General features: G+C 37.0%; 1 protein-coding gene across 1 annotated transcript in view; it reads left to right on the top strand.

Annotated features, from left to right (window-relative positions):
• LOC132650717 (zinc finger protein 120-like) overlaps positions 1-6,309 on the top strand; it is a gene marked incomplete at its 3' end in the record, with an annotated part of 49,735 nt that extends 43,426 nt beyond the window's left edge. The window contains exons 3-5 of the mRNA XM_060376056.1: positions 3,765-3,891; positions 4,104-4,164; positions 5,610-6,309. Coding sequence (XP_060232039.1) covers positions 3,765-3,891; positions 4,104-4,164; positions 5,610-6,309 — 888 coding nt within the window. The remainder of the gene's footprint in view (positions 1-3,764; positions 3,892-4,103; positions 4,165-5,609) is intronic.
• Between the last annotated feature and the right edge of the window lie 8,545 nt (positions 6,310-14,854).

The following is a 14,854-nucleotide window of genomic DNA, read 5'->3' as shown; positions in this document are numbered from 1 at the left end:
TTCCATTGTGTCTTCCGCACCTGAGATTCTTTCTTCCCTCTCATAGTCTATTCATTATGCTTAACTCTGTAGTTCCTGTTTTCTTCCCTAAGTTCTTTCTCTCCACAATCTCCTCCATTTGTGTTTTCTTTAATTTTTCCAATTCTATCATCAGATCTTGAGCCATTTTATTGATTTCCTTCACCTCTCTGACTAGTTTCCTTCAATCCCTTCAGCTGTTTGTTAGAACAATCCTCTGTTTCTTTAATTTCTTTCAGGGATTTAAGTATTTCCTCTCTAAAGGCCACAGATTGTTTGGCTGCAACTTCCTGTATTTCTTTAAGGATGGCCACAATCACTTTGTCTTTATCTTCTTCTATTTCTTTGCAAATGGCAATATTCTGTTTGACTTTATCTGCATCTAGGTCTTTACGAAGTTTATTTGTTTCCTCTATTATCCTGTTCATAAGCACAGATGTAAGGTCATCTTCTTGAATTTCATTTACGCTGGGTTATCCAGGGCTGCTTGCTCCAGGGCTGCTTGCTCCTGGATAACTTGTTCTAGGGATGCCATATTGCTCTGTCTTTTGTTGGTTGAGCTTTTATGCTAGCCTCTACCCATTAGGCTATCTTAGGTGATGGGGGTTAGTTTCTGGTACTTCCTGGGATCCTGTGGTGGGTGGAATCACCTTGGCAGGAAGATGATTTTTTCCCAAAGTAGCTCTCCTCCGTTTTTTAGGTATGGTCACTGAATGGCAGGTGTTTTTCAGGAATTGCCACAGCTCATCTCAGGCATGCAGACCTGAGTAGTAATTGTGGTATTCATTAGTAAAGGGAACTACCCTCTCATCCAGAGAAGTCCTGGAGACAGCTTCCCTCTTGCTGTAAATTTAGTGAGCTGCTGCTGTAACCTGGGTGCCTTGTGGTTTGGTCAGTTTAATTAGGGAAAACTCATTGTCCCTTGGAGCAGTATTTGGGGGTTGATCTTAGGGAACCCAGGCTTCTGGAGGTCTGAGTTTGGGGCTCTCTGCCCCAGTACCCAAGTGGTAATCAGTGGCATATGAGCACTACTCTCATGTGTGCAGCAGGAGGCTAGAGCCTGGAGCCTGTGGATAACCAGAAACTTTTCTAGAGCTAGGTGTCCTGAGGTAGGGCCAGATATTTCCACCACCTTTGGGTTTTTTCTCAACAGAAAAACCCAGTCTGTACTGTTAGGGAGGGGGCGTGTGGAGTGAGTAGGCACTTGCTTGTGAGTGGTGGCTCCAAGCTGGTGACTGGACAGGAAACTGAGAACTTTTTCTGAGAACATTCCCATATGTGTGGTGTTAGTGGTGGTGGGGGGTCAGCTGAGTACTCTAAGCTGGGACCTGCTGTTTCCCTCCCTGTGGGGTTTTCTTCCAACAGGAAAACCCAGCCTCTAGTGCCCTGGGGTACACAGTTCTGTCTGTGATGGAGAGTTAGTTGTAGGGTGGGCAGCTGGAGCCCCACTCAGGGCTGGCTGCTTTGTGCCTGCAGGTCTGCAGGACCTTTTCCAGGGATAGACTGGTTGACCTGAGGTCAGCCCTACTTGCTTCCTTCTCTGGGGTTTTCTCAAGACTGGGACTCCCAGTCTCTTGTGCCCTGGGGTACACAGTTCAGCCTGGGAAGGTGATCAGGACATGCAAGTGTGTGCTTCTGGTCAAGTGACCCAGTGACTGTGTGACCTGGGGTTTCTTCTGGGTTCTTGCTGGGTGACCTGAGAGTAGACCCAACTTATTCCCACTCCGTGGAGTTTCCTCTCACCTGAGAAACACAATTGCTTTTGTTTTAGGGTCCAGAGTTCAGCCTCTTAGTCACTGTACCAATATTGCTGCCCTGCTCCTCAGACAGTGTCATCCCAGCACCGCCATCTTGGATTACCCCTTTCTCATCTCTTTCAATTAATTTTTGGTGAAAGTCTGTTTTATTAGATATTAGAATGGTTACTCCTGCTTGCTTCTTGGGTCTATTTGCTTGAAAACCTTATTCCTGCTAAAACATCCCAAGAAATTTTCAAGGGATTAGCTGAGTGCTCTGAGGTTGAACCCAACTGCTTTTCTCATCTCACCTGGTAAATACAGTCAGTGGTGTTTGGAGGCTTACAGTTCCAACTATTGGTCACTGTGCAGTCTCTGCTACCCTGCTGATCAGACACAGTGTGAGTTCAGCCCTTCCAGCTGGGATCTGTTTTTAATTTTTACTGAATATGAGTATTTTGATTGTATGCATGAATATGCATCTCTTGTGTGCCTGATCTTCACTATAGTCTGAAGATGTGTTCAGAACTCATGAACTGATAGTAGTGGGTTCCAGGTAAACAATGACAATTGAGCCCATTTATTTGGAAGAGTAGCAAGAGCTCCTCACTGCTGAGCCATCTCTTCTACCTTATGTTGCTTATTTATGATCAGCATTGACATTGCTAATATTTTCATTTTTCTATTTTTAGCTGTTTAAACATGCATTCCCTTTTAGTAAGATGTTATTAGAGTTAAAGTTTAAGCTGGGGCAGTGCAGATTTCTGGAAAAGGAATGCACAACTGGAGTGGATGTATAATTTCTTGTACAAGCTTCAGTTAAGACCTCTGAGTTCTTTCAATCTTTTATGTTTGTTTGATTGACTTTTAGGGGAGGCTCTGTCTTACTATATAGGTCTAGCTGTCCTGGAACTTTTTGCATAGATCATGCTGGCATCCAATTCAATAAGATACACCTGCATCTGCCTCCTGAGTGATGGAATTAAGGCATAATAGAATACACCCAGCTTGTCCATAATTTTTGTAGTTAGTAACTGTTCATAAATTTCTCTGATGTGTACTTAGTACTGCTCATCTCTTAATTTCTCTGTGTGTCTCTGTCTCTCTCTTTCTATTTCGCTCTCTTCTCTCTGTCTTTGTCCACATTAATTACCATGACTATTCAAAAGCTATATCCTATTCAAAAGAGTTCAGATATGACATAGTTAAACTTCATTATTCAGTTTTCTTCTAAAATGACTTAGTGATAACATTAACACTTATGTTTTAATAGAAAAGTTTTAATCTTTATTTTTAAACTGTAGACTATACATGATTTAGAAAGGAGAATAAACAAAACAATGATCAAAGAATAATCATGTGTTCTATGCCTTTTCTTTTGTCTGGGAACTCAGAAATATGATGTTATCAGCTATGATTATTGTTGCTTGCCACTCACATTATTTTTATCCATCTGTTCACTGTAGTACAATTTCCCTTCCACAAATATATGAGCCCCCATTTTCATATACTGGTATGCCATATCTCTGATCCCTGGTCAAAACATGATATCCAGTGCCATGTTGTCTTTTGACTGACACCACCCATCTGTTCACTGTCACGTGATAGCCACATTTCATTTGTTGCTAGATAAAATATTATGCCTGTGTTTTTTCCTTCCACCTGTCTCATGAAAGTGTCCTGACCTACTCACCCAAGTAACTGAAGATGATTCATAGATCACTCAAGAACCCAACTAATGGCTACTTCATATTCATGTCTTACAAACCAATACAAAACCTTTAACACAGGTTTTCAAAGCAAGCCTTTTTTTCCTTTACAATCTAACCTTTAGGCTTTTTCTTCTCCCATCCTTTACCTGATGCACAGCACCCAACTGTCTAACATTAGCACTTCTGTGTCAGAACATAAATGGAAGAAGCATTAGAATTATATGATTATATTGCCAATGAAATATAAATTTATATTGTTGCCAGTCTTTCTTTTTTACAAATGTATGGTATATTTTAGAATTCAGTGACCTTTAATGATGTCCATGTGAAATTCAGCCAAGAAGAGTGGGCCTTGCTGGAACCTTCCCAGAAGCAACTCTACAAGGTTGTGATGCTAGAGACCTGTGAAAACCTCACTGCTATAGGTAAGACTGCAATTTTTCTTTCACTTTTAAAATAAAAAGACAACTCTTACTTTGTTATTGATCCTCTTCTGTAATTCCAATTGAGAATGAGGAGGAATGAGGTAAATAAAACAGGCATGGTTCTAAGGGTCACAGAAGATAGTGATTTAAGTTTTGCCTTAATAATAACATGCTATTTCCAATAATATATATTTTCTGGTACTATATTTTAGGCTACAATTGGGATGACCATAATATTGAAGAACATTTTCAAAGTTCTACAAGTAATAAAAGGTAACTTTATGTGCATGTTGATACAGATATAAATCTTAAATTTTAATGTGTCCTGGAAGTTTGGTGTTTTTTTGTTTGTTTGTTTGTTTGTTTTTGTTTATTGGCTGCTTTTTATTTTCTGTTTTTGAGATAGAATTTTTTCTGGGTATCTGTGACTTTCTTAGACTTGCTTGTTAGACCAGCCTGACCTCGAAATCACACATATCTGCCTGTTTCTGCCTCCATGAATGCATGGATTAAAGGCACGTAGCAGCACACCTGGCTGTGTCCTAGAGGTTTTAAAGAAAAGCAACAGTGTAAAACCAGCACTGCTTTAAGTATAATCTCACAATTCCATTCACCTCAATGTCAGGTATCTGATTTGTGTTTGCAAGGCATTCCTTAAGATAGAAGAAAATAAAATAATGTTGTAACAGAAAATACCATTTAAATCATATAGACATTACAGCTACTGAGTTGAACTGCCAATCTGTTTAGTCTCATTTTATCTACTCAGATATTGTAAGAGGTATACATATTGAATAGGTGATCAGTATGTGTCCAAAACTTTCTAATAACAACCACTGTTACTCATATTCATGCAGTCATATTGTAAAGTTTAGTGAAAGGAGCAGCTTATGAGAGTCAAGAATATTGTTGTGGAGAAACCTTCATCCCTATATGACATGTCTATAATGAACAAAAAACAAACTGTGTTAATTCAGTGAGGGAATCCTTTATTATTCTTGTAATTTAAATAGGTATATCATATGTCACAATGTTTGTAAGGCACATGAGCAGAGGAATATTGAAAGAAGCAGTGTACCTGTCTTTCTCCAAGAACAATTAATTTTGTAGTAGTCCCCACTTTGAGTAGATTTTCTGAATGCGATAAATGGTTACTATTAATTGGTTTTGCAACTTCACTGAGAATTCATCAGCAACTAATACTGCTGAAAATACCTATGAATACTAAGAATTTGGAACTTCTTCTGCTTCTCGTGGCTCACTTTGCAAAGGAAGTGTCATTCATACAGTAAAAACAATGCAAATGGGATTGCTGTGGTAAAGGTCTGTATACTTACAATAATATATATATATATATATATATATATATATATATATATATATAAAACTCTTATAGAAAAATGAAGCTATAAAAGTGAACCACGTAACAAATGCTCTTACCATCACAGAGATCTTCAAAAATACCCATAATGAAGGGAAAAACCATTAATGTAAATAACAAGATAAAACTTTAAAATTTGATTCTCCTTTACCATTAGATCAAATTATGAAATTAATTAATATAGATAAATATATTTATTAGTGTAAAGCACTGATTGTGGTAAATCTTTCACATGTGGTAATTATCTGTGCAGGCATGCAAGCAGTCGTACTGGAGAGAAACCTTCTAAATGCACTGTATGTGGTAAAGTCTTCTCCTATACCACTGATCTCATAAGGCATAAAAGAGCACACACTGGAGAGAAGCCTTTCAAATGTAATCAATGTGGTAAAGTGTTTGCACAAAAGAGTCATCTCATAAGCCATAGAAGAACACATACTGGAGAGAAACCTTATGAATGTAACCAGTGTGGTAAAGCCTTTGCAGAAAACAGTACTCTCTTAAGACATAAAAGAACACACACTGGAGAGAAACCTTATGAATGTAACCAGTGTGGTAAAGCCTTTGCAGAAAACAGTACTCTCTTAAGCCATAAAAGAACACACACTGGAGAGAAACCTTATGAATGTAACCAGTGTGGTAAAGCCTTTGCAGAAAACAGTACTCTCTTAAGCCATAAAAGAACACACACTGGAGAGAAACCTTATGAATGTAACCATTGTGGTAAAGCCTTTGCAAAAAACAGTACTCTCTTAAACCATAAAAGAACACACACTGGAGAGAAACCTTATGAATGTAACCAGTGTGGTAAAGCCTTTGCACAAAACAGTCATCTCTTAATCCATAAAAGAACACACACTGGAGAGAAACCTTATGAATGTAACCAGTGCAGTAAAGCCTTTCCACAAAAAAGTCATCTCATAAGCCATAAAAGAACACATACTGGAGAGAAACCTTATGAATGTAACCAGTGTGGTAAAGCCTTTGCAGAAAACAGTACTCTCTTAAGACATAAAAGAACACACACTGGAGAGAAACCTTATGAATGTAACCAGTGCAGTAAAGCCTTTCCACAAAAAAGTCATCTCATAAGCCATGAAAGAACACATATTATAAAGAAACCTTATGAATATACCCAACATGATAAAGCCTTTGAACAGCAGTGTGGTATCCACAATAAAGAAAAGACACACAGTGGAGAGAAGCCTGTTGAGGGTAATTAGTGTGATAAAGACTTTGCATGTAATATTCATCTCCTAAGACAACAAAACATTGTGCAGGGAAACCATATGAATATAACTATGTGGCAAAGCCTTTGAACATAACTTCTCCTAATAAATAAAAGAACACATACTGGAAAGAAGCTGTCTGACTGCAATCAATGTGAATAAACATTTGCACTTCATAATCAATTTCAAACTCATGAAAGAAATCCTAATGGACAAAAAGCCTATGAGTGCTTTTAACAAGGCGAAACTATTCCACATTTGTATAATTTTCATCTTCATGAAAGGATTCATACTGGCGAGAACTTATGAATGTGTTAAAATGGTGAGGCCTTGCACAAATCTAGAGTCATCATCATCATCAAAATTACCTTACTGGAGAGGAATTCTGTGACTATAAGCAATGTAGAAAGACCTTTGTGTTCTTTGGTCCAATGAGATCCAACAGAACTGAAAAACTAGCTCAATGGAAATGACCTCCCATTTCTGGAGGGGAAAGGGAATAAGGGCAATAGGAAAGGAGGGTAGTTCTGGGGGAGAGAAGGGAGGGGGGACTATGATTGGAATTTAAAGTAAATAAACTTATTTTTAAAAAGAATACAATGAATGGTAAATATCAATTAAATGCAACAGTATTATATAATAAGGTGTTTATGGAAGACTTATTGATAATCCTGATTCTCAACATTTACTGTTTTCAATTGCCTCACTTTACACAAAAAACTTTTAATCCAGTGGATGAATATGTAGGGAATGGTGAACTAACACCAGCCAGGAAGTTCTCTGAGAGTAACACAACAGTGGTAGCCTGTAGAAGTTTCTTTGTGTACACATACCTATTGTTCCAGGGGTTCTATTGAAAATCATCACAACCCACACTGAATTTTGAGATATGAGGGAGGAGGCTTTCTTTTCCATGTATGACTCTGCTTCTGGCCTAGATGGGTAACCATGTCAATGGTGCGTTTTCTCTGCCTGACTTCATCTGGAGAGTATCTTTAGACATGGAAACCACCAATCAAATTTGATAGATGGCCTTTGACACAGATCCCTGATAACTCTCCCCTCCCTTCAAATATAGGATAATTTGGTTCTGTGTTCTTGTTCTTCTTATTCATATAATAGGAATGTGCTGTTTAATGCAAATCTAGCATTCCTGAATTTCCTAGTATTAAACAATTATCTACACCTATGCTTGGAGCATCCCAGGTACTCCCCAAGGAATATAAGCAACTGTGTTCTGTTTTCTGGAATTAAAGTTGAACTTACTTTCTGAGGTGGCTCCCAGAGTGGCTAACCACTGTTATGCTCGTGAGCTTTCCAAGCTTTATACTACTCATCTTCTGCCCCTCATGCCTTCCTGGGCTGGTGGGAAACAGCCCTCCAGGCAGCAAGAGAATCACATTCTCTGAAATGCCTGTGATAAAATATTTCAGACTGCATAGCATTTCAAATTTCACATGTTTCTGGATTTGAGATGGTCAATCAAACAGTATCTTGGGATGGGACTCATTAAAATGAGTTATACTTAGTGTTTAGTTCAAGGTAAGGTTGCAGGCAAGCTTCATGGTATGAAATCTTCTAAGGTGAGTACAGTGACCCATGGAAAATAAATACAAGCAGAAATTTTATTTTTCTGTTTTTAATAGCTGAGTACTGTTCTGATAATGTAAGGGTGAATGGCAGGGGAGAGGGACTCTCCTTTTGAGTAGTCTACGGGAAGGGGATGGGGGAAGGTGGAGGGAGGGACCAGTAGGAGTTGAGGGAGTGACCTTCAATCAGCATATATAATGAATAAATTGTGAAAAATAAAAACAATTAATAAAATAACATATAGTAAGGAAAACAAAGCAAAACAGCAAAAATTTGAGTCTAGTTTGGTTAACTGCCCTCCCTCAAAGAAAAGAAAGACGATATATAGAAAGAAAAGAAAAACAGAATGTTTGTCTTTGTCACCTTTCTTCCCTGTGAGCTCAGTTGAAGATCATTATGCAATGGAGACCATGATTCTCTCTCTGAAGTTTATGTTACCATAGAAGTAGGATTCAAACCTGAAACTAATGGCAGAGTTTCCTAGTTAACATATCAAATCAAACCTACCTGCCATTTTCTCTCAGAAATCCTTCAGTCCTTCCATGTTATCTGTCCGTCCAGGCTAGTACAGCCCATGCAATACCCTGAATTCTCCTTCCCAGGGCCTGGGATAACCTTACCCCCCCTCACCCACATATAGGCAAATTATTTGGGCTACCTGGTTCTGTCAAGCACCATGCAGGAGCAACAGCAGAACAGCGATAGAACTCATGGAATGTGGCTCCCTTGTTAGCATAATCATGATGAGTTTGTCTTGGAGAAGCATAATCCCAAGAACTAATTTTCCTGATGACTTTGTGTTCTTATGTAGCATATCTCTGCTTGTTGCCTTTGTGATGCCCATATTCCTTATAACATGAGTTGTATGAAAACTTTAAGAAAGCTTCTATCTCATCACTGGGCAATATCACTGGCATTTAAAATTAACAATGCTTGATCTCTTTTCACATGTTTACTGGAGCAGTTTAATGAATTAAGCATTGCCCTTGAAATGAGCTATAGATGTAGATTGTTAGCAATGACCATTATACTTAGAAAGAATTTGGAAAAAAATAGATTGTTTAATAAGGTCAGGGAAGATGTTTTTGCTAACGGCTCTGTTGTAAAAACTCTTAGAGAACAATTTAAATTTAAGAAAAGTACACTATTAATAGTAAAGCCATGGATGTTTTAAGGTTGATGAGCTGAAACAATAGCCCAAGGTAGCATTGGCTGTCTGGGCACCCTCAAACTGGGTCTAAAACTAAGACAGCAGTTGATTCCTCTATATTTGTTTTTTCCCCTCAGCTTCCTGATATGATTTAATAAAAATGATTAATGAGTAGATGCACACTCCTTTAAGATTTAAAGTACAGTTGCCAGTACCATGCCATTTTTTATTACTGTTGCCCTATAGTACTACTTGAGATCTTGGATGAAGATATCTCCAGAAAATATTTATTGTGCAGGCATTTTTTTTTAAATCAATTCTGGTTTTTTTGTTTTTCCATATGAAACTGAGAATTGTTCTTTGAAGGCCTGTAATGAGTTGTGCTGGTATTTTGATTGGAATTGCATTGAGTCTTTAGATTTCTTTTGGTAGAGTGGCCATTTTTACTATGTTAATCCTCCAATCCTGGAGTATGGGAGATCTTCTGATATCTTCCTGAAGTTCTTTTTTTTTCATACAAGTCATTCACTTGCTTGATTAGAGTCACACCAAGGTACTTTATGTTATTTGTGGCTTTTGTAAAGGGGTTTTGTTTCCCTAATTTCTTTCTGAGCCCATTTGTCTTTTGTATAAAGGAGGGCTTCAGAATTTTTAAATTTAATTCTGTATCCAGTCATTTTGCTGAAGTTGTTTATCAGCTGTAGGAGTTCCCTGGTTGAATTTTTTAGTGTTATATCACATCATCTGCAACACAAGCTGGAATGGATGTGGAGAAAAGGGAACCCTTCTCCATTGCTGGTAGGAATATAAACTTGTACAACCACTTTGGTAATCAATCTGGTGCTTTCTCAGAAAATTATGAATAGTGCTACTAGAATATTCATTTATACCAACCCTGGGCATATACTCAGAAGATTATCAACCATACAACAAGGACATTTGGTCAACTATACTCATAACAGCATTATCGACAATAGCCAGAATTTGGAAACAACTTAGATGTCCCCAAACCGATAGACAGAGAAATTGTGGCACATTTATACAATGCAATACTATTCAGCAATTAAAAAGAAGGAAATAAGCAGGCAAATGGATGCAACCAGAAAAGATCACTCTGAGTGAGGTATCCAGAAGCAGAAATACGCTCATGGTATATACTCACTCATATGTGCATATTAGTCATATAATATAGGAATAAAATACTAAAATCTAGAGTCTTAAAGGATCTAAACAACAGAAAGAACCCTAAGGAAGATGCTTAATCTTCATTCAGAAGGGCAAATGGGATAGACATCTGTAATGGGGGAAGATAGGAAACAGGGCAGGAAACTACCACAGAGGGCCTCTGAAAGAATCTACATAGCAGGGTATTGAAGCAGATTCTTAGACTCATACCCAAATTTTGTGCAGAAAGCATGGATTAATATGGAAGATTCAGGAGCTAAAAAGGCCTGGATGGGAGAGGCCCTCAACAAGGAGGCCAATTGAGCCAAAAAATATGGGCCTAGGGGGTCCTGTTCCAACCAAGGACCATGCATGAAGAACACCTAGAACCCCTGCTCAGATGTAGCTCATAAGTATCTCAGTTTCCATGTGAGTTCCCTATTAAGAGTAACAGGGGCTGTCTCTGACATGAACTCAGTGACAGGCTCCTTGATCAGCTACTCCTGGAAGGTTCAGCCTTGCCAGGCCACAAAGGAAGAAGGTTCAACCATTCTTGGTAAGACTTGATAAGATAGACTAGGATAAGATAGTGGGAAGAAGGACTTTCCCTATTGTGGACTAGGAGAGGGGCATAGCGGGAGAAGAGGAAGGTAGGTTGTAACTGGTTGAAGATGAGGGTGGGGCTTACAGCCAGAAAATAAAGTGAATAAATTATAATAATCAATAAAAAAGAAAAAAAGGAGGATTTTTTTTTTCCTGAGATGGCTGGACTCAGGCAACTGTCTCTTAAAAACAACTAGAAAGAATAGTATTTCATCTCTACTCATTTTCCTTTTTCCTGTAATACTATATATAATAAATACCCTTGATAAAATTCAGTGGTTTGTCATATATTCCTAGTATTATAATATTGTAAAATATTTTACAATTCAAATTTTGATGTTAAGTGTGTAAAAATAGTTTATGAAAAAGTGGCTTGAATTTTCAAAGAAGCAAAGAATGATTACTCAAAACTCAGGAGGGTGAAAATAAAAGGAAATTGATGGAAGAATAAATTATATATAAAAAATTAATATCTCTTACACAGTAATTAAAACATTTTGGTTATTGAGATTTAAAAAATATACACAGAATATTTCTCAAGTAAACAATGTAAGCTATTAGTAATAGCTCCTATGCATGCACCCTGAAGTATTTCTTTAAATTATTCCTCTTGTCACTGAAATGTGTTCTTTGACAAGTCATGCCACTACACCCTGATGTTCAGGCTCTAATACTGGCCATTCAATTCTTATTTCAGGGTACTGACTGCTTATAGCCCAATTAGGAGTGAAGTCAGACAATGTTTGATTTCTGTGTCTAGCTAAGGTCACAATTTTTGATGATACGTTTTTAGTTCGTCCACAATTTCAAAGTAAAATGATTGACTTTCTTGAAATGTTAAATGTTCTCTCTCACATACATGCACACACACGCATATATAATGTGTGATACATGTAATAGGAGTTATTGGCAACACAAGACTTGAAATTGAAAGAGCCAAAAGAGGGGTGTATGGGAGATTTTGTAGGGAGGACAGAGATGTGAGAAATAATGTGATTATATTAAAATCTCAAAAAAATGTATATGTTTTCCATGAATAAAAAAACTGAATATTATAATATTTTGCACTGATGTGATTCAGGACAATCAAGTCTATTCTATCTTAGCACACAGTCAGCTGTGTTTCAGTAAACATGAGTATATATGTGTGCTGGACTTGCGCAAGTCATCTGTTGTTTTCATATGGATAATGGTAGAACTCCTCATTCAGTGTGTACAGTATATATTCTCTTTTAAATTGACTCAAGAATTGTAGGAATTTTTTGTGCGAACTGTATAAAATAAAGTTCCCCTAAACTTCTATCTTGGTCCACATTCTTCTACTGTCTCCTTACATCCTTTTACACAGAAATGCTATCTAACCTGGATGGTAAAGAGTGTTCAGTAGATGAAGCAGAAGAATGGACATTTTTTGTCTAGTCCATTCTGTTAGTTCCTGTCCTTCTGTTGGAGAATTGGACAACTGAGTTCAGAGTTTTCAAAGAACAATGTTTATTATTTCCCTTTATTTTGTAGTTATGGTGTGTGGGTTTTGCCTCTTTTTATTTGATGCTTGGGATAATTCATTTTTTGTCTTTTATTGGATGTGATTAACATTTTTAGATAGGAGTTTTGCTTTGATTGGCTTCTGTAGTGAAGGAGTTTTACAAAAATACTGCTCATATTTTGGTTTATTGTACAATATATTTTTATTCACCATTTACTATTGAAAGTTTACTGGATATAGTAATAAGGATCCCTTAAAGATCATATACAATCGGTCTCAGCCATTCTAGGTTTAGAATCTCTCTTGAGAGATCAGGAGTTACTGTAATGAGCCTGAATGTATATGCAACTTAGTCTTTTCAACTTGCAACTTTTAATATACCTTCTTTGTTTAATATACTTTTCTTTACTTTTAGGGTTTTGATTTTATGTGATGAGCACAATTTCTTTTCTGGTAGGCTTTGTTGTTTTCTATACTTTTTGTACTTTTATAGGTTACCCCTTCTTCATTAGGTTAAGGATATATTCTATTATTTTGCTGAAAATATTTCTGGGATTTTGATGTGAGTTTTGTCTTCTTCCTCTATTTCTATTATTCATAAATTATTTTTTTGCACTTTTTAAATATTCTGGATCTTTTGTGCATGGCTATTTAACATTTCTTTTGATGCAATTATCCAGTTGTTGTTGTTTGTTTGTTCTTGTTGTTCATAATAATCATCTTCATCTTCATTTCTTTGTCCTCCTCCTGCTTCTCTTCTTGCTCCTCCTCCTCCTTTTTTTCTTTTCAAAATAGTCGCTTTACTCATATATTCACCCTGATTAAAGTTTTCCCTTCCTCTAACCCTGGCAACTCTTTCCCATCTCCCCTTCTATCCTGTTTAAATTCACCCTCATATAAAACAAGGAGGGCTATAATGTATAATAAGAAAGTAAAATAGAAAAAAGACAAAAACAATCACATCTTATTAGAACAAACAAAGAAAAGAAAAAGAGCTCAAGGGGAGAAAAGATGTAGACTTGTTCACACATGCAGAAATCTCATAAAATATTAAACACAAAACAGTAGTACACACAGAGGGTCCATGTAGCTTTAAAACTAGTAAAAACTCTTCAGCAAATTAAAATGAGAACTGTGATAAATTTTTTAAAATTCATGCCAGAATTACAGGACATGAAAATCCAAACATGCCAGTGAGCGAAATTTTTGCCATCTACCTTTTGGAATGTATGCTTAAAAGTACAATTAAGAGTAGTCCCTCGGATAAAATGAGTGTACCTTGGAGAAAACTATATTTTCCTTTGCAAGCACTTATCAATTAGAGATTTGGCTAGGGACAACATTAAATGCCTTGTGCATGCTGCCTCACATGCACAGCTTATATATTCTTCAGTCCTCTTAATTTAAAATGCTTTCTTCTTTGATATCCTCTATCCTTTCTGGCTCTTATACTCTTTTGGCTGAATTACTGAAGAGCCTGGAGGGCATATTCTGAGGTCTCTCACTGACTGTCTATTTTCGTTATGGGTCTCTGAATTTGTTTCCATCAGCTGCAGGATGAAGCTTCTTTCATGATGGATGAACAAGATACTGGTCTATGAGTATTGCAGAATGGTGGCAAGGTCCATTTTTATTACTTTTAGTAGAATGTAGTATTTGCTTTTTCCCTAGAACCCTGGGCTATGTAATTTCTATTTCTTGATCAATAATCCAGTGTCCGGTGTGGATAGCATCATGTGAAGTGGACCTTAAATCAAACTATAGATTGGTTATTTACTCCTACAACTCTTGCACTAATATGTCTTACAGGTAGGACTATGTTATAGTTCAAAAATTTGGTAGCTGGGTTAGTGCTTATATTTCTCCTCTTGTAGTTGCAGAGTACTTCTCATATCAAAATTGCTAGAATGTAAGTGTGAAGGTTATATGTAGGCACAAGCTCTATTTATCTATGTTCCATGTAAGTGTAAGTGTTGTCTCCAGCAATACTGCATTGCAGTCAATTTATGGAGAGCATCCTATAGTCTTGGCAAAAGCCTGTATTGTTTTGGCATTAAGATCACACTACTTTGGCCAATACCTCAATTAAACATAAACTATTACCAGTACTGGATGCTTTACTTAGTGACAAGAGATTTCCAGTTGGGACTTTCTTGTGTGGTGATTTCATTTATATTGGCTCTTAATATGAACGTAACTTAAAAATATTTCTATTGCATTAGTTTTCCACTGTACCAAACAAATGACCCTTAATTTTACCTGTGTTTTCTCATGTTACCTTTTCATTGCCCTCTTCCTTTCCCAATCCCCTTCAATTCTATATTTTTAGCCCAACTTCCATTTGTACCAAGTATTTTATT

Source organism: Meriones unguiculatus (genome assembly GCF_030254825.1).
Source record: "Meriones unguiculatus strain TT.TT164.6M chromosome 13 unlocalized genomic scaffold, Bangor_MerUng_6.1 Chr13_unordered_Scaffold_28, whole genome shotgun sequence".
Taxonomy (NCBI): Eukaryota; Metazoa; Chordata; class Mammalia; order Rodentia; family Muridae; genus Meriones; species Meriones unguiculatus.
Note: the sequence above shows the minus strand (reverse complement) of the source record. Positions and strands in the feature narration are given on the sequence as shown.